The sequence below is a fragment of the Lithobates pipiens genome, unplaced genomic scaffold (genome assembly GCF_037356315.1).
Source record: "Lithobates pipiens isolate NorthernLeopardFrog02 unplaced genomic scaffold, aLitPip1_a1.2 Scaffold_18, whole genome shotgun sequence".
Taxonomy (NCBI): Eukaryota; Metazoa; Chordata; class Amphibia; order Anura; family Ranidae; genus Lithobates; species Lithobates pipiens.
In genome coordinates, this window is record NW_027507758.1 from 139,435,693 (window position 1) to 139,455,916 (window position 20,224).

The 20,224-nt window shown below is 43.3% G+C and overlaps 1 protein-coding gene across 7 annotated transcripts in view; it reads left to right on the plus strand.

Moving 5' to 3' along the window:
- The window catches only part of NINL (ninein like), a 248,261-nt gene that overhangs the window by 218,692 nt on the left and 9,345 nt on the right, over window positions 1–20,224 (plus strand). For all 7 annotated transcript variants that reach the window (XM_077486175.1, XM_077486181.1, XM_077486177.1 and 4 more), the window contains 4 exons: window positions 11,294–11,545; window positions 12,405–12,479; window positions 17,940–18,053; window positions 19,881–19,994. In XM_077486175.1, the coding sequence (XP_077342301.1) occupies window positions 11,294–11,545; window positions 12,405–12,479; window positions 17,940–18,053; window positions 19,881–19,994 (555 nt within the window). The remainder of the gene's footprint in view (window positions 1–11,293; window positions 11,546–12,404; window positions 12,480–17,939; window positions 18,054–19,880; window positions 19,995–20,224) is intronic.

Here is a 20,224-nt window from a genome sequence, read left to right on the forward strand (position 1 = left end):
TATATCAGATTTGTGGACTCTGGACATAGATGATCCTGGCCTACAGGTCCAACAATAAGTTACCCCTGTTTGTGACCAGGACCAAGGATCCTCTAGCATTGGCATTAGATACTCTTATAATTCCCTGGACTCTCAGACACAGACATTCTCAGACATCTAGGAGATGACCCATGGCCAATTCCAAATAGGTCAGACTTGCTATTTCAAGGCCCCCTGGTCCATCCTACTTCTTAGTCACTGGCTTTAATAGCATGGCTGTTTAAGCCCAGGTCTTGAGAAGACAGAGGGGTCTCAAATAGAGATGAGCTTCGTGTTCGAGTCGAACGTACGTTCGACTCGAACATTGGCTGTTCGGCCGTTCGGCGAATTCCGAACGTTTGGGCCGTTCGCGTCAAAATTCGAGTGACGCGCGCGCGGACCACAATGCACTGCGGTGGCGCAGTGCATTGCTGCCCCATGATTGGCCAAGCATGCACTGTGACCCCACATGCTTGGCCAATCGCAGCGCCGGCAGCGAGGAGAGCCAGGATTGGCCACAGGCATCCTGCCTGTGGCCAATCATAGCTCAGGCTGTGTAGTGCACGCCCCACACTATATAAGGCCGCCTTTGAGGCGGCCTCGTGTAGTGTGTTAGTTAGCATCTGAAGCAGTGGGTGTTCTGTGTACCTTCAACACAGTTACACACCAATCGTTTTTGGCTGATTTCCTATCTTGCTGCTGTGTAGTGGTTGTTGTCTGTGCCCTGACTGCAGTATACACCACTATATTCACCTCACCTATATAGCTAGTGATCTAGCTTTAACCACTTAACAACTGCCCATTGCCGATTAACGGCTTCAGGGCGGTTGTTTAACTCTGAGAGGCCGTTAATTAACGGCCTCCCAGAATTCTGCTCTCGCGCGCCCCCTGTAAACAAACCGGCGTCATGTTATGACGCCGGTTCCTCCCTCCCCTCTCTGTACCGATCGGTACAGCGGAGGGGAAAGAGATCGGTGTCAGCAGCGATGTGGGCTGCATCTGCAGTGCCCACATCGCTGCTCCCTGAATTTAACCCCTCAATTCCCTGCCAATACTCTGCAATACCAGTGCATACTCTGCAGTACCCTGCCATTACTCTGCAGTACCCTGCCATTACTCTGCAGTACCCTGCCATTACTCTGCAGTACCCCGCCATTACTCTGCAGTACCCCGCCATTACTCTGCAGTGCAGTACCCTGCCATTACTCTGCAGTACCCCCCATTACTCTGCAGTACCCTGCCATTACTCTGCAGTACCCTGCCATTACTCTGCAGTACCCCCCATTACTCTGCAGTACCCTGCCATTACTCTGCAGTACCCTGCCATTACTCTGCAGTAACCCCCATTACTCTGCAGTACCCCCCAATACTCTGCAGTACCCGCCATTACTCTGCAGTACCCCCAATACTCTGCAGTACCCTGCCATTACTCTGTAGTACCCCCCAATACTCTGCAGTACCCTGCTATTACTCTGTAGTACCCCGCCAATACCCCGCCAATACTCTGTAATACCCTGCCATAAATTGCCATACCCAGCCATACTCGGAGATACCCAGCCATACTCGGTGATACCCTGAAATACCCAGCCATAGACGCCCCCCACCCCTCACCGCCCTCCGGTGCTTCTACCAACTCGCCAGTACGATCAAAGCCAGAATTTTTTTTTTCTTTTTTATTTCAGGCTTCCCAGCCTAGAGGTGAGATGTGGGGTCATATTGACCCCCCAGATTTCACTGTAAAGAGGACCTGTCACCCCATATTCCTATTACAAGGGATGTTTACATTTCTTGTAATAGGAATAAAAGTGATCAAAAATATATTTTTGGGGAAAAAAATGTCAAACTAAAATAAATAAAGTAAAATGAACAATAAAAAAATAAAATAAAAATTAAAGCGCCCATGTCCCCATGTGCTCGCATGTGCCACACATGTGAGGTATTGCCGAGAATGTTAGAGCGAGAGCAATAATGCTAGTCCTAGACCTCCTCTGCAACTCAAAACATGTAACCAGTAAAAAAAAATTTAAAGCGTCGCCTATGGGGATTTTTTAAGTAGCGACGTTTGGCGCCATTCCACGGGCATGTGCAATTTTGAAGAGTGACATGTTTGATATCTATTTACTCAGCATAACTTCATCTTTCACTTTATGCAAACATTGGGCTAACTTTACTGTTTTTTTTGTTTGTTTTTTAAGCACAAAACAGTTTTTTCCCCCAAAAAAATGCGTTTGAAAAATTGCTGTGCAAATACCGTGTGAGATAAAAATTTGCAACGACCACCATTGTATTCTCCAGGGTCTTTGCTAAAAAAAATATATATATATAATGTTTTGGGGTTCTCTGTAATTTTCTAGCAAATAAATGATGATTTTTACATGTAGGAGAGAAATGTCAGAATTGGCCTGGGTGCTCCAGAACGCCTGATGGCGCTCCCTGCATGTTGGGCCTCTGTATGTGGCCACGCTGTGTAAAAGTCTCACACATGTGGTATCGCCGTACTCGGGAGTAATAGCAGAATGTGTTTTGGGGTGTAATTTGTGGTATGCATATGCTGTGTGTGAGAAATAACCTGATGATATGACAATTTTGTGGAAAAAAAAAAAAAAGGAAATAGGCCGTCAGTACTTCAGGTGTGATCAATTTTCAGATATTGGCACCATAGCTTGTGGACTCTATAACTTTCACAAAGACCAAATGATATCCACCAATTTGTACTTATTTTTACCAAAGATATGTAGTAGTATGAATTTTGGCAAAAATTTATGAAGAAAAATGACTACCGTATATACTCGAGTATAGGCCGACCCGAATATAAGCCGAGGCCCCCAATTTACCCCCAAAAAAACTGGCAAACTTATTGACTCGTGTATAAGCCGAGGGTGAGACATGCCTGTCCATCCCTGTGTGTGTGTCTGTCCATCCCTGTGTGTCCGTCCATCCCTGTGTGTCCGTCCATCCCTGTGTGTCCGTCCATCCATCCCTGTGTGTGTGTGTGTCCATCCATCCATCCATCCCTGTGTGTGTGTGTGTCCATCCATCCATCCATCCCTGTGTGTGTGTGTGTCCATCCATCCATCCATCCCTGTGTGTGTGTGTCTCCATCCATCCATCCATCCCTGTGTGTGTGTGTCTCCATCCATCCATCCATCCCTGTGTGTGTGTGTCTCCATCCATCCATCCATCCCTGTGTGTGTGTGTCTCCATCCATCCATCCCTGTGTGTGTGTGTCCGTGTGTGTGTGTGTGTGTGTGTGTGTCCGTGTGTGTGTGTGTGTGTGTGTGTGTGTGTGTGTGTGTCCAGCCTACCTGTGTCCCGAGCCTGTGTCCCGAGCCTCCGTCCCGTGCCTTGCCTCCTTGCCTCCGTCCCGTCCCGTGCCTTGCCTCCTTGCCTCCGTCCCGTGCCGTGCCTTGCCTCCTTGCCTCTGTCCCGTGTCGTGCCTTACCTCCGTCCCGTCCCGTGCCGTGCCTTGCCTTGCCTCCGTCCCGTGCCGTGCCAGGATCGCCGCTCTTCGTCGGCGCCTCGGCGGCCATTCTAAAATTCAAAAGCCGCGCCTCCGCCTTCGCCTGTGATAGGCGGAACACTGAATTTCCCAGCAGCCTGTGTTCCGCCTATCACGGACATCGTCTCATCCTCGTCCGTAGTACGAGGATGAGCGGATGTCCGTGATAGGCGGAACACTGACTGCTGGGAAATTCAGTGTTCAATTCAGTGTTCCGCCTATCACAGGCGAAGGCGGAGGCGCGGCTTTTGAAGGGTAGAATGTCCGCTGTCTGTCTGCTCGACACGCTGATCGAGCAGGCAGACAGCGATGACTCGAGTATAAGCCGAGGGGGGCACTTTCAGCCTCAAAAAAGAGGCTGAAAATCTCGGCTTATACTCGAGTATATACGGTAATCTGCTAAATTTTATAACAGAAACGAAGAAAAATTCATTTTTTCGCAGAATTTTCGGTCTTTTTTCTTTTATAGCACAAAAAATAAAAAACTGAGAGGTGATTAAATACCACCAAAAGAAAGCTCTATTTGTGTGAAAAAAGGACAAACATTTCCTATAGGTCCAGTGTTGCATGACTGAGTAATTGTCATTCAAAATGTGAGGGCACCGAAAGCTGAAAATTGGTCTGGTTATTAAGGGTGTTTAAGTGCCCAGTGGTCAAGTGGTTAATAATAGAGCTTGCAGTCAGTAGTGTTAGGAGATAGTGCGTGCTGTCTGCGTGCTCTGTACCCAGTACATACCGCTATAATATAGGGCAGGCCCCTACTTTCAAACATCCAACTTACAAACATCTCCTACTTGCAAACGCAAGGAGACAGCAGCAAGTGAGATGAAAAAAGATGGACGACAAAACAAATTATACAGGGGTGATAACCCTTCCCTATGTTTTCCAAAAAGCTTAAAAATCGTTTTTTTGACTGGAGCTACACTTTAAAAATGTACCGGTTGAAAATGACAAACAGATTCAACTTAACACAACAAACCTACACAGTCCCTGTCTTGTTTGCACCGCCTGTATACTGCTGTTCTGAGTATATAGGGCCTGGGGGCCACACGCATTTCCTTTTTTTAATATGGGTACGGGGTTCCCCTTAATATGCGTACAAGACCCAAATAGGCTGGTAATGGGCAGGGAGGGCTACCCATGCCATGTTTCTCAATGATTTTCAACCATATTGCAGGAACCAGATATAACATTAAAACCGCAAGCAGTTTTAAATGGTGTTATTTCCGTTTAATGTCATTTTGTGCAGGGACTGTTCTAAACACGGGAAACACGTGGCACTTCACAGGCATACTACAGACACCCCCCAGGCACCATATTTAAAGGAATATTTCACCTTTTTTTTTTCACTTTAATCGTCATTAAAATCAGTGCTCCCGCCAAAACGGCAGTTTTTAAAACTTTTTTTTTGCAGTGACCCATGTCCCCTGAGGCAGGAGGCAGGTCCCCAAACCCTTTTTAGGACACTATCTTGCATATTAGCCGTTAAAATTAGCACTTTCCATTTCGAACGTTCGAGTCCCATAGACTTCAATGGGGTTCTAACGTTCGTACCGAACGCGGGGGTCGTTCGCAAGTTCTGGTGCGAACCGAACCGGGGGGTGTTCGGCTCATCACTAGTCTCAAAGTCTGTTTCCACATTTCCTAAGGTTATCCACTTTCAGAAAGATCTACTGTCATACTTGGAAATCCTTATACTACCTCAATACAGTGCAGTTACACCCCCTTCCTGACCAGACCAATTTTCAGCTTTCAGCGCTCTCACAGTTTGAATGACAATTACTCAGTCATGCAACACTGTACCCATATGAAACTTGCGTACTTTTTTCCACACAAATAGAGCTTTCTTTTAGTGGTATTTAATCACTAGTGGGTTTTTTATTTTTTGTGCTATAAATAAAATAAAACGTAAATTTTGTGAAAAAAAAATGCCTTTTTCTTTGTTTCTGTCATAAATTTTTGCTAATTAGTAATTTTTCTTCATAGATTTTGGCCAAAATGTATACTGCTACATATCTTTGGTAAAAATAACCCACATTAGTGTATATTATTTGGTCTTTGTGAAAGTTATAGAGTCTACAAACTAAGGTGCCAATCGCTGAAAATTGATCACATCTGATCAGGCTTTCAGTACATCAGGTGTATCTCATTTCTTAAGACACTAACAAGTCAGGAAAGTACAAATACCCCCCAAATGACCCCTTTTTACAAAGTAGACATTCCAAGGTATTAAGTAAGTAGCATGGTGAGTTTTTTTAAGTTGTAATTTTTTCCCACAATTCTTTGCAAAATGAAGATTTTTTTTTATTATTATTTTTTTTTTACAAAATTGTCATATTATCAGGTTATTTCTCACACACAGCATATGCATACAACAAATTACACCCCAAAATACATTCTGCTACTCTTCCCGAGTACGGCGATACCACATGTGTGAGACTTTTACACAGCCTGGCCACATACAGAGCACCAACATTGATGTAGTACCTTCAGACGTTCTACGAGCAAAAATGACGCATCTCATTTCTCAACCACCTATTACACTTTTGAAGGCCATGGAGTTCCACGACAATGGAGTTTCCCATAAAATGACCCCATTTTGGAAAGCAAACACCCCAACGTATAATCTGTGAGGCATAATGAGTCTTTTGAATGGTTCATTTTTTTCCAGAAGTTTTTGGAATATGTGGAAAAAAATGAAAACACATTTTTTTTAAACACAAAGTTGTTAATTTATAAGATATTTCTAACACACAGCATGTATATAGCAAAAATTGCACCCCAAAACACATTCTGCTACTCCTCCCGAGTATGGCGATACCACATGTGTAGGACTTTTACACAGCCTGTTCACATAGAGAGGCCAAACATTGAAGTAGTACGTTCAGGCGTTCTAGGAGCATAAATGACACATCTCATTTCATTCCTACCCATCACACTTTTTGAAGGTCCTGGACCACCAGGACAGTGAAATTACCCACAAAATGACCCCATTTTGGAAAGCAAACACCCCAACGTATATTCTATGAAACATGGGCTGCAAATAGGTACTCTGAGACTCTGATGGCCTGCTGACAGGTACTCGGGTACTTTGATGGCCTGGTGACAGATACTCGGGTACTCTGATGGCCTGGTGACAGGTACTCGGGTACTCTGATGGCCTGGTGACAGGTATTTGGGTACTCATATGGACTGTGACAGATACTCGGGTACTCAGATGAACTGTGACAGGTACTCGGGTACTCAGATGAACTGTGACAGGTACTCGGGTACTCAGATGAACTGTGACAGGTACTCGGGTACTCAGATGAACTGTGACAGGTACTCGGGTACTCAGATGAACTGTGACAGGTACTCGGGTACTCAGATGGACAGTGACAGATACTTGGGTACCATGATGGACCGTGACAGGTACTCGGGTACCCTGATGGACCGTGACAGGTACTCGGGTACTCTGATGGACCGTGACAGGTACTCTGGTACTCTGATGGACCGTGACAGGTACTCTGGTACTCTGATGGAACGTGACAGGTACTCGGATACGCTGATGGAGCGTGACAGGTACTCGGGTACTCTGATGGACTGTGACAGGTACTTGGGTACTCTGATGGACTGTGACAGGTACTCGGGTACTCTGATGGACCGTGACAGGTACTCGGGTACTCTGATGGACCGTGACAGGTACTCGGGTACTCTGATGGACCGTGACAGGTACTCGGGTACTCTGATGGGCCGTGACAGGTACTCGGGTACTCTGATGGGCCGTGACAGGTACTCGGGTACTCTGATGGGCCGTGACAGGTACTCGGGTACTCTGATGGGCCGTGACAGGTACTCGGGTACTCTGATGGGCCGTGACAGGTACTCGGGTACTCTGATGGGCCGTGACAGGTACTCGGGTACTCTGATGGGCCGTGACAGGTACTCGGGTACTCTGATGGGCCGTGACAGGTACTCGGGTACTCTGATGGGCCGTGACAGGTACTCGGGTACTCTGATGGGCCGTGACAGGTACTCGGGTACTCTGATGGGCCGTGACAGGTACTCGGGTACTCTGATGGGCCGTGACAGTTACTCGGTTACTCTGATGGGCCGTGACAGGTACTCGGGTACTCTGATGGGCCGTGACAGGTACTCAAATACTCTGATGGACTTGACAGGTACTCAAATACTCTGATGGACTGTGACAGGTACTCTGATGGACTGTGATTGACAGGTACTATGAGGGGTGGTGACAGGTCCTCTTTATTGGGGGGGGCAATCAGTATGATTGGTGTACACTGTAGGCGGTAACGAGATGTTACCGCAATCTCCTCCTCACACACGATCGGTGTGTGAGAAGGAGAACCCGGTAACCTCTCGTTACCGCGGTTTGTTTACATTTTAGTGATCTGCTGTGAAAGGATCACAGCCAATCACGTGGGTAAACAGCTGGCCAATGGCTGTTTACCAGCGTCGGTGACGAGCAGTGTTCCCGGGGAACACGCCGCCACCGACGTGCACGAGCAGGGTGCTTGCGCGCATGCGCCGCGCACAGTGGGGGTGTGACCATCTGTGATCGGCCGTGACTTCATCACGGCCGATCACGTGGTAAACAGCCATAACCAATGGCTTTTCACCCCCTTCGGTGGCGAGCGGTGTCTCCGTGACACACCGCCACCGAGGAAACAGGGATACGCACGCACGATCGCGCGCATTCCCTGTTTAAACGGGAGGCCGTCATATGACGGCCTCCCACCACAATAGGTGCGCCGCCTGGCTGTCATTTGACTGCCGGCGGTCAGAAAGTAGTTAAAGACTCTTAATATTTTTTTTAACCTTTTTTATATATTTTTTTAAATACACATAAATAAACATAAAATAACACAAAAACAATCCTAATTTCACATAAATAATGTGTCTTACCAGCATATACAAAAAAAAAAAAAAAAACACATCATCACTATCAGCAACTCCCGACACCTGTCTTTCTGTGGGTAAAATTACCCCGTTTGTAGGTTAAACACAAATGACTGGTCAAACTGACACCAGCTACAACTCTAAATAGACAAACGTTTACATTTGTCAGTGAGTGCTAATATTTTTAATTCATTATTGAACGTATATCTTCATACCATTGCCTCTCTAATATCTTGTACTTTAACTATCAAATCCTTCACTGAGGGAGCCCTAGGTGATTTTCATTTCACAGGTATCAAACTCTTCTCTGCATTCAATAGGTGAGGCAATAATGATCTTTTTATATTTCCCACCTCTTCCAGAGATGGGAAGCATGAAACTATCGGTAGACGTTTACCTGGTATAGAACATTGTGTAATTTAACCAATTAAGCTGCAGATCTCTATTTAGAATAATTTTATTGAGGGGCACTTCCGCCCTATATGCAAAAAGGTCCCTTTCAAGTCGCACCTTTTTCAACAGTTCATTGAGGCAGAAAAATTTTAGCCAATTTTTGGGGTACTCTATACCATCTTTCTAAGAATTTATTTCAAGATTCCTGTGTTCTAGAACTGATGGCGGATGTGTGCGCTAATTTAGTTCTTTTCTCCACCGCACTTTCCAGCAGGGTCTTACCCAATTCCCTCTCCCAGTCCCTAATGTAATAAAAGGAACCGTTTGTGAGGCTAAACTCTCAAACAAATTATAGGATGTAGAGAGCGGGCTGGTGGCCGGAACGTTTGAGACACACAAGGTGTAATAGACCTATCCCAATCCTTCCTGAAAGCAGAAAAAGGTTTTAAGTCAGAGCCTTCTAGAAACTTGAAGCCCTTGATTTCTGTTTTACCTCCCCCTGTATTAGAAAACGCTAACTCTTCCCTCAGTACAAACCAGGGGAAGCCTCCTGTCAGTATAAGTGTAAGGCTTTGGCCAGACGTTCTCTTTTCTAGAGGAACTCATAGTTTATATTGAACATGCTGTTACTAATTTACAATCCTCATCGGTGCGTTCGCCTGGTAGTACAAATAAACTTCTGGAAGACCCAGGCCACCTTTCTCTTTAGTCCTATGTAATAGGATGTATGAAAGTCTGGGAGGTTTTCCTCCCCAAACAAACGAAAATAAAAGTAAATACTTTTTTAAAGGTGTTTCTCAAATCAATCCACCCTTGAAGCACCCTGGGCTTTCTTGAGATCTTAAAGCGGATTTCCACCCAAAAGTGGAATTTCCGCTTATTTGATTCCCCCCCCCCTCCGGTGGCACATTTGGCACCTTTCAGGGGGAGGGGGAACGGGGACCTGTTTTTGACAGGTACCTGTACCCACTTCCAGGGGACGATGCCGCTGTCCCTCCATCTTGCTCCAGGCCAATCAGAAAGCACAGCACACTTTGCACATACGCAGTAAGAAAAGGCTTCACCATCGGTTTCCCTTAGTGGAGATGGCAACGGCAACACCCATCAGCCAAACCAAAGATTGGCTGGGGTGCTGACATTGCAGGCTCCCTGGACTACTGGTAAGTGTCCCTATAGTGAAAGTCAGCAGCTACAGTATTTGTAACTGCTGACGTTTTATTTTTTTCCCCCCAGGCTGGACCTCCTATTTAATTTGTCTCTCTGCACTGCAAAAATCACCCTGTGAACCCATCGGAGAGCTCCCACTGGATGATCTCTCCTGCAAAGTAGCCTTATTGGTAACTGTCATCTCTGTCAGACATGTCCCTGAGTTAGCAGCTGTCTTCTAAGATCCATTCTTCATTCTTTACAAGGGAAAAATAGTCTTGCACCTCAACTACGCTTAACAGGGGTCTTTTGTTAAAAGTATTTCTATTTAAACACAGTGACAGGGCGGACTTTGCTACATAAGGTGCATGTTACTGAGATCATTAGTCTGATCCATAAATATTACTTATTCCAATTAACAATAGCCTTGTTATAGGTGTGTGCATGCATGGTTGAAGCGTGATGCAGCTGCTCTTAAACAGACAACGTTGTCTATTTTTAACATGATCTTGGTATTGGTGGTGGGTAGCTGGTCTTGGCCCCTTTTTGTACTAAATATATTTTTCTAATAAAAATGATCCCTTATTAAGCAGCATGGTCCACCTGTGTTTCTTCTCAGTGGGAGTCTTTCCCCTGTAAAAAATTTTCTCTCTATAGTATTTAGGCACAGACACCACACTTATTACTGGTGAGCATGCACATTTTGGGACATCACACGGGTATATTGAATACCCAGTGTTGTGGTAACTAATAGTGAGTATTGATCTACAACCAATTTTTCTGAGCACTCTGAGTTGGGTCTGTTGACCCTTGCTATTGTTGGACTTGTTTGCACAGTTCTGTGTGCCTTGTTGCTACCCCTTCTTGTTTATGGCTGGGGAACATCCCAGGGTATATTCATTTCAAGCTTATATCTTGTACTGTATGATTACGATAAAAGCAATTTTGCCTTACCTGTAAATTCCATATCATGGAGTACAGTACAGAATACAGGTCACCCTCCCTTATGTTTTTGTTACCCTGTATTGCTTGTTTCAAAACCAAGGACTTATGGAATGGAGTAGGGTTGTAGAAAGATGTCCAAGGGGGTGTGTCTTCAAAAGCTTTGCCAGTGTCCAATCATTTGAAAAGTACCAGTCTATAACCCAGGGTATATGAATATGAAGCTTGGGGCCTATCCTGCATTCCAAGATATGGCATTTACAGATATGCCAAAGTGTATTTTTTAATTGCTATCAAATACTACCTATTTATACTGCCGTGCATTTAGTTAGTACAAGGCACTGCTGATATTACCTTGAAAAAAAAATTACATAATTGCCTGTCCCTCATTTGCAGAGCTTTGAAACCCGTAATGAATTATGTCACTTGACTAGTGCAATGTTTCAACTAAAGATGCAAAATAAAGATGGCGAGGAGAACATTCAACACTTGGAAAGTAGGCTGAAAGAAGTGACCAAGCAGAAGGAAGAGGCCACTGCAACAGCAGAGAAAGTTCAAAACCAGCTTCATTTAGTAGAGATAGAAAAGACTGGTTGGTACCAGGCTAGAGAACGACTAGAACAAGATCTGCAAACATCAAAAACAAAGGTATTCGTTTGTCAATAACAACAAAGTGAAATTAACCTTTAGGACTCATCCACACCGGATGTTTTTTACAGCTGCTGTTTTTGGCGTTAGACTTTTTTTTTCTACAGTCAATAAACCCCCATCATGTTATCTTATGTGTCCATGCACACATAGGCTGTTATCAACTGTTTTGGGCTGTAAAAAAAAAACAAACGAGTGCGTTCTGAGCAGAATTTTTCAGCTGTAAAAACATAAATAAATGCTCAAAAGCACAGCTCATCTGCATTTTTTAACGTTTTTTGATCCCATTGATTTTAAAAACAAAAAACCCTTAAATACGCAAAAAAACTTTAAAAACGCTATTGCAAAAAAAAGTTGAAAAACTCACTGCAAAGCTGCTGGTGTTTTTATAACGTTATTATAACATCCAGTGTGCATGAGGCCTTAAAGTTTAACTCTGGACAAAACTTTTTTTATTTTAGATAGGTGGGGAAGGGATACAACTTACTTTTCAAGTTTGTATCGACAGTCTGTGTTCCTATTGAACAAGATTGATGCTAATTTGCTGACAGGAGGGGAAGTGCTGGGAAATCTCTTCAGTGTCAACACAGACTACAATACAAGGCTTAGGACATTTTTCAAATTATAACAGTCCGTGTCAACTCTCCTTTTTTTATTTTTTTATTTTTTTATTTATCCCACTGTCCGTGGACAGAAAGTGACTTGTAATCTGCTCTCCGGGGTCATGGACAGCAATAAAAATGATCTATTCAAAACTAAAAATAAATGTTTTCACTAAAGTTGGGCTTTAAATGTTGATAATTTAAAGGCATTTACTAAAGTAAACTGAATGTCCGTTTTCCTTCTCTGTTTGAAATAGATTGAAGCGCTGCTTCTCCAACACAGGCAGGAAAAACAAGATCTTCTGAATGGATTAGATGAAAGCAACAAACAGGTAACTACTTCCAAACGTTGTGTTATTGACTCATGGTCTACATTTTTGTCTGGTTACACTTGATTTTAACCAGTTTTAGTTTTTTTTATATTGCATATAGTAACCTAAGACACAATTTTTTTTTTAAACCACAGTAAAGCTGGCCATACATTGTTTCATTCAGCCAACCGGCTAAATTAAGAAAGTTGCACTGATTCTCCCATCAACACATTTAAGGTGGATGGGGAAATCCTCCCAATTTTGTCATTGAATTTTGACAGCAGAATACGGACACCACCAGAATACACCAATCAGCGCTGTAGCCAATTATCTGCATGCGCTGATCAAGCAAAAATATACCAACAAGCCTGTTCACTTCCTCTGCTTCTGTTTACATTACAGAAGCGGAGGAAGCATTCCATTCGCCGGGAGCAATCGCAAGGGGGTGGCCATGAATCAGTGGACTCCCCCTCAGCACGGATCGCTCCTGCAGCGATGCCGACCACCTCAGGCATGGGGGGGGGGGGGGTATATTAGTGTAACTCCTGTGTCCCCCATGATATATGATAAAGAAAATAGGATTTTTTTTATCATACTTACCTGTAAAATCCTTTTCTTTGATTACATTGAGGGACACAGAGTTCCCTCCCCTCTTTTTTGGGAGATTCAGTGCTTGCTAAAAAACTGAAGTACTTCCTGTATGGGAGGGGATATATAGAGGATCACTTCCTGTCTAAAGACCTTTGGTCTACCAGTGTTCATTCACCTGGAGATGAAGTATAACCCAGTAGGTAATGAATATTCGCCTAATTCTGTGTCCCGTGATGTACTCAAAGAAAAGGATTTTACAGGCAAGTATGATGAAAAAATCCTATTTTTACTATCCAAAGTTAAAACAACAAGGGCAGAGGATTTAATAGATGGAAAGATGAAAAATGACTGAAGGTCCATTTTAAGCATAGTAAACACAGTTTACACATCTTCAGTTATTAATGAATGCAGTGAGTGATCGGTACCAATCACTCACGGTGTTGATTCAGTAAAGGAAGGGATCAATAAATATACTGCCCTACTGCTCTCTCCTAGCTTCTAACTATGCCTTTCCCCGCAGTGCTTAGCATACAATTTGATGTGTAGCCACAAGAATGGAGTATTGTTTACTTTACTGTGTTAATCCACTTTGTACTTGAACATTTTTAGCACTATAGATTTTATTACAATTTAAAATTGACAGTATTTCCCTGGATGGTGACAAAGCTGCAATACAAATTCCGACTGAGGCACTTCTGCCCGCTATATCTACAGAAAATGTGCACAACAAGTTTACTACACTTCTGCTACAGAGGCACAGCAAGAAATACCGTCATCATCTAGGTTATAGCAGCTCATACATCCATGACCTGCAAATTCCCACAGCTTATGCATCCTTTTCCATCCCCTCACTTCAGCAATGGAGGATCACAGGCGCAAAAGGCTCAAATAATGTGCTCTGCTAACAGTCTAAAGGAAATACAGAACACCACTCAGGCTGATAGCTGTTGCCTTGTCCTTGAGCAATGTTTTATTATAACATCTCTTCTGACTCTAGCTCCCTCTCAGGTGTGGAATATGCGGTCTGTCTAACAAAAGCAGATTTTTCTGTCACTATGTCTGAGATCTTTGGACCTTCTAGAACCTTTGGCTTCTTGATGTCAAAAACATTATACTTTTCCCCTCCTCCGTGGCACTTTTCCTTAATCAGAATGGAAACTTCAAATCAGTTTGAGGATGAAATGGAGGAAAGAGATAGGGACAGTTGCACTGTAGTGGAAGCTGAAAAGGATTTTACAACCGCTGCGTTCTATGAGCCTCAGACTTTTTGGCTTCTCGCCAAATGCTCTCTACTGTTGACACATTGACATGGGGCACACTAGTGTTTGCCTAACAGCACCTGACTCTTCACAGCCAAAACAAGCCCCTATGGGTACTAAAATGCAGACCAAGTCCAAAAAGACTTAACTTAGCCACTTGCCGACCACATAACTTACATATACGGTGGCATGGTGGCACTGCTGAGCTGGATAACGGACACTTCCGGGTAGGGGACGTGCATACAGACTCAATGTCCACCGCCGATCATCCAGTCAGAACGACGGTCTGCCTATGTATAAAAGGCAGATCACCATTCTGGCAGGAGGGAAGGCATGGATCCTGTGTTTCTGCAAAGCAGGAACTAGGATCTACGTCTTCCCCTAGTAAAAGCTCCTCCCACAGCACACTGGCTAGGAACACAGTTAACCCTTTGATCACCCCTGATGTTTAACCCCTTCCAGCCAGTGTCATTAGTACAGTAACAGTGCATATTTTTAGCACCGATCACTGTATTAGTGTCACTGGTCCCCAAAAAGTGTCATTGCGGTGACCAGTCAGACACTATCACAGTCTCACTAGAAGTCACTGATCACTGCCATTACTAGTAAAAAAATATAAAAAAAATCCCATAGTATGTGAACGCTATAACTTTTTTGCGCAAACCAATCGATATACGTTTATTGGGATTTTTTTTTTTAACCAAAAAATATTGGCCTAAATTGATAAAGAAATTTGAATTTCTTTAAATTTTTTTTTATTGGATATGTTTTATAGCAGAAAGTAAGAAACATTGTTTTTTTTTTTCAAAATTGTCAGTCTTTTTTTGTTTATAGCGCAAAAACTAAAAAAATGCAGAGGTGATCAAATACCACCAAAAGAAAACTCTGTGGGGAAAAAAGAAAATATGTCTTATTTGGGTACAGCATTGCATGGCCGTGCAGTGGTCAGTTAAATGTAACTCAGTGCCGTATAGCAAAAAAAAGGCCTGGTCGGGGGGGCGTCAATCTTCTGGACTTTAATCTTCTGGATGTCAAGTGGTTAATTACAATCTTGAACACAGAAATTATTTTTTAAATCATGAGTTATATGCCTCTACCTTCAGGGCACTGGAAAAATCTGGGCCTGACCCCCAGTGTATCTGTATGACTCTGCCCACTCCATGAGACTCCAGTTTTCTGCTAGTAAAAAAAAATCTGGACCCGTACTTTACACATTGGATTCAGCATTTGGCACTCTCCTTGGCACGTGGTGCAACAAGTGTAGTTGGCTGCAGGGCGCTATACAGAGCCAGGGCTGTGGTTCATTCCTATGGCACCCAGACCAAAAACACCCTTTTTGGGCTATGACCAGCAGGTAAAGCCTGGACCCCAGATGGGACCAGCGTCGTGGTGCAAGGTTTCCCAGCACCTTTATATACAAGTTTCTGGTTATACGATATAATTATTTGGATCTGTAGTACATAATACATTATATCCTTTTTTAGACTACAAGACATACATCAGTGCTAAGCACACAAGCTGCTCTGAAGGCACCATTTCATGGGGTAATCCTATTTTCCCTACATATTATTTTCTCCCTTTATTTAGCCTTGTAGATAACATTATCACAGCATGTAATCAAATATACTTGGCGGTCTTTTTTTTCCACCTCCCTAGTAGAAGTTCCTCTTTGGCTAGTGACGTAGTTTTAAGTCTCCTAACTGCACACTTGCAGCCACCATTTTCTGCTGACATTGCAAGTTGATCGTTTGCTGTCTAACCTGTTGCCTAATACATCAGAGACACAGCCACAGGAACTCTGTTAGCACCTGGGTTATTGTGATTCCTTCATACCAGACATACTGAACCCTCTCAGGTCTTATCCATTCCATGTGAACCCCGCAGGGGAAGATCCCGATACCAATCTAGGACTGCAGGCACCTGGAGAAGGAGCAATGCGACAAGGAGTTCTGCTGTAGGCCCTGAGGAAACTCTGAAGTTCCTCTCAAGTTGATAGCTGTAACCTTGTTAAAGAGAAAGGTAATTTATACATTAGAACCTGAATTGTGTGGCTCCCTTACATTTGCCGAGGATACTGGGGGTGGGGGGGGGGGGGGGGTGCAGCCAGCTATTGCCACCTTATCACCCAGACAATGGAAACTGGACTGCAGAACTCAACAGTGAACTTTCTCCTGATATAAATAATCCAGTTCTTTTTGATTTGTCAAATGTACAGAATGTCCTTTGTGTGCATATGCACACAGATTTTTCCAACCATACAAACTAGATGGATGGAGGAATCCACCTGCAAAAAATCAATCTGTACACCAAGGCTTAACACTTTTTTTTTGTTACAAGCCCTAGATCCCTAAGCCCTCCAAACAATTAAGGGGCACCACAAGCTCTGGAGTAGGGTAATGTCTATTGGCTTTCCAGACTGAGATATCCCAGACCTCTGGGTTCAGGCTGTCATTTGAAAGGATTACAAAATAGAATTTCTGTCTCTGCCCCCTCCAAACTTTCTACCATCCAATCTGACAGCATCAGCTCAAAATCTTGCAGATCTACTGGCCACCTTAAACCATCCTCAGTCACAAGGGGTGGTTGTACCCTTCCCTTTGGAAGAAGGGCTCAAAGTTTTAATTCATAGCCCCCAAACCTTTGTGGGCATCCGTCTCATTCTGAGCTTAAAATCACTAAACAGATTTGTGTGTGTTGCAAAATTTTAAATGAAATCCACAAGCTCTGTCACCACTTCTCTAAGACAAAGGGAATTTCTTGCATCAGTAGAAGTACAAGATGCCTATCTACATATCCCCATCTTCCCTGTACATTTAATGCCTTCTGTATATCGCGTTCTGCACTTCCAATTCATGGCTGTGCCATTCAAGCTGTCCTCTACACCCTCAGTGTTCACAAAAGTCATTCCCCCACTGCTTGCACTTGTGCAGACCCAGAGAATTCATGTAGATTGACAACCTTTTCTTGAAGGACTCCTCCGCCACAACAGTGTCAATGTTCAAAGGACAAATCAGTTCTTTCCAACCTTTGGCTGGTTAATAAACTTTCCAAAGTCTCTTCAGCCATCACAACATCTGGAAATCTTGTGTCTCATCTTGGACAACCCAAGCTAGAATCTATTTTTCTTTAGATAAAATTTGCCTCCCTATGTTCCCACACACAAACCCTCCGATCCAAGAAGCATCTGTGGTTCATCTTTGCATCTGGATTTATTGATGGCTTCCTTTGAGGCAGTACCTTCTCCCAAGTTTCACTCCAGGACTCTTCAACTTGACATGCTCATGGCATGGAACAAATAAAAAATGTATTCTCTGGACTTTCCTATGCTTCTATCCAGCCAGAGAAAGCAACTGGATTTTCCAATCCCTAGTTATAATTTACAGCTTATTAGATGCTTACCAATTTACGTTTCCTTTGTTCAGATGTCAACTTTTTATGTTATACCATTTTGATGTGTAATTATCCCTGTTGGTTCATCAGTTGAGACTGTGTGGCCTATTTATATGAAAGGGAGAAAGGAAGGTTTTTCAGAAAAAAACTTGCCCATCAGATTCTGGGCTTAATTTTGCTTTAATTTGGACATACTTTTTCCTCAGGTTTTTTTTAAACAGGCTGTTATGATCTTTTGCAGCTCTTGGTTGTGGCAACATTTCAAGAAGAAGTATCAGCATTAAAGCAAGAAAAGCGATCTCTAGAGGAACAGTGTCATTCCATTACCAGACTACTGAAAGAAGCCACTGACAAGGTAAAATGAATAAATGCACATTGAATAAAGCCCTGGTGTGTGTGTGTGTGTGTGTGTGTGTGTGTGTGTGTGTGTGTATATATTATAATATATTAATTAGTATCTCAAAAAAGTAAGTACACCCCTCATAAGTTTGTAAAATATTTTGTTATATCTTTTCATGTGACAACACTAAAGAAATGACACTTTGCTACAATGTAAAGTAGTGAGAGTACAGCATGTATAACAGTGTAAATTTGCTGCCCCCTCAAAATAACTCAACACACAGCCAATAATGTCTAAACTGCTGGCAACAAATGTGAGTACACCCCTAAGTGAAAAATGTCCAAATTGGGCCCAATTAGCCATTTTCCCTCCCCGGTGTCATGTGACTCGTTAGTGTTACAAGGCCTCAGGTGTAAATGGGGAGCAGGTGTGTTAAATTTGGTGTTATGGCTCTCTCTCTCATACTGTCACTGGAATTTCAACATGGCACCTCATGGCAAAGAACCCGAGGATCTGAAAAAAATAGTTGTTGCTCTACATAAAAATGGCGTAGGCTATAAGAAGATTGCCAAGACCCTGAAACTGAGTTGCAGCACATTGGTCAAGACCATACAGCAGTTTAACAGGATATGTTCCACTCGGAACAGGTCTCGACATGGTTGACCAAAGAAGTCGAGTGCACATGCTCAGCATCATATCCAGAGGTTGTCTTTGGGAAATGGATGCTGCCAGCATTGCCACAGAGGTTGAAGGGGTGGGGGGGGGTGAGCCTGTCAGTCTTCAGACCATACGACACACACTGCATCAAATTGGTCTCCATGGCCGTCATGCCAGAAGGAAGCCTCTTCTAAAGATGATGCACAAGAAAGTCTGCAGTTTTCTGAAGACAAGCAGACTAAGGACATGGATTACTGGAACCATGTCCTGTGGTCTGATGAGACAAAGGTAAACTTATTTGGTTAAGATGGTGTCAAGCGTGTGTTGCAACAACCAGGTAAGGAGTACAAAGACGGTGTGTCTTACCTACAGTCAAGCATGGTGGTGGGAGTGTCATGGTCTGGGGCTGCATTGAGTGCTGCCGGCACTGGAGAGCTACAGTTCATTGAGGGAACCATGAATGCCAACATATACTGTGACATACTGAAGCAGAGCATGATCAACCCCAAACACACCTCTAAGATGACCACTGCCTTGCTAAAGAAGCTGAGGATAAAGGTGATGGACTGGTCAAGCATGTCTCCAGACCTAAACCCTATTGAGCATCCTCAAGCGTAAGGTGAAGGAGCACAAGGTCCCTAACATCCACCAGCTCTGTGATGTCATCATGGAGGAGGACTCCAGTGGCAACCTGTGAAGCTCTGGTGAACTCCATGCCTAAGAGAGTTAAGGCTGTGCTGGAAAATAATGGCCACACAAAATATTCACACTTTGGCCCAATTTGGACATTTTCACTTAGGGGTGTACTCACGTTTACTGCCAGCAGTTTAGATATTAATAGCTGTGTGTTGAGTTATTTTGAGAGGACAGCAAATTTACACTGTTATACAATGTGTACACTCACTACTTTACATTGTAGCAAAGTGTCATTTCTTCAGTGTTGTCACATGAAAAGATATAATGAAATAATTACAAAAATGTGGGTGTACTCACTTTTCTGAGTTACTGTATATATGTATGTAATGAAGGCCGTTAAGAAGTTTTAAAAATGGTATGGCTGGATGGAACTCTACCAACTATTACAGGGTGTTCTGAATCAAAGTACAAAATAACTGCCGGTTGTCTATAGTAAAGACAGGGTTTTTTCACAATCTTCAGTCTATTTGTTTTGTAATAACTGAACAGGTGAATCAAGCTGAAGAACTGAAAGTTGAACTAAAAGAAGCTCAGGAGGATTGTCGTAATCTAAAGAAAACACAGGATGAACTAAGAGCAAAACTGGAGTTGTCCCAGGATCAGGTAAAGTTATGGTTTCATTTACATATTCAGTTACACCTGAGATATTTGATAATGTTCAGTGAGACAAGAACAAAGATGATGTGTAGCAGTCCATCTAAAAACACTGAAATTAAATATATTTGGATGTTGACGAGCCCTCAAACTTGCCAAATATGGTTGCGTCATAAATGACCAGCCTTAGGGGGTGCTTGTAATTGTTGAAGTGATAAATGTGTTGAAACGGTATTGTT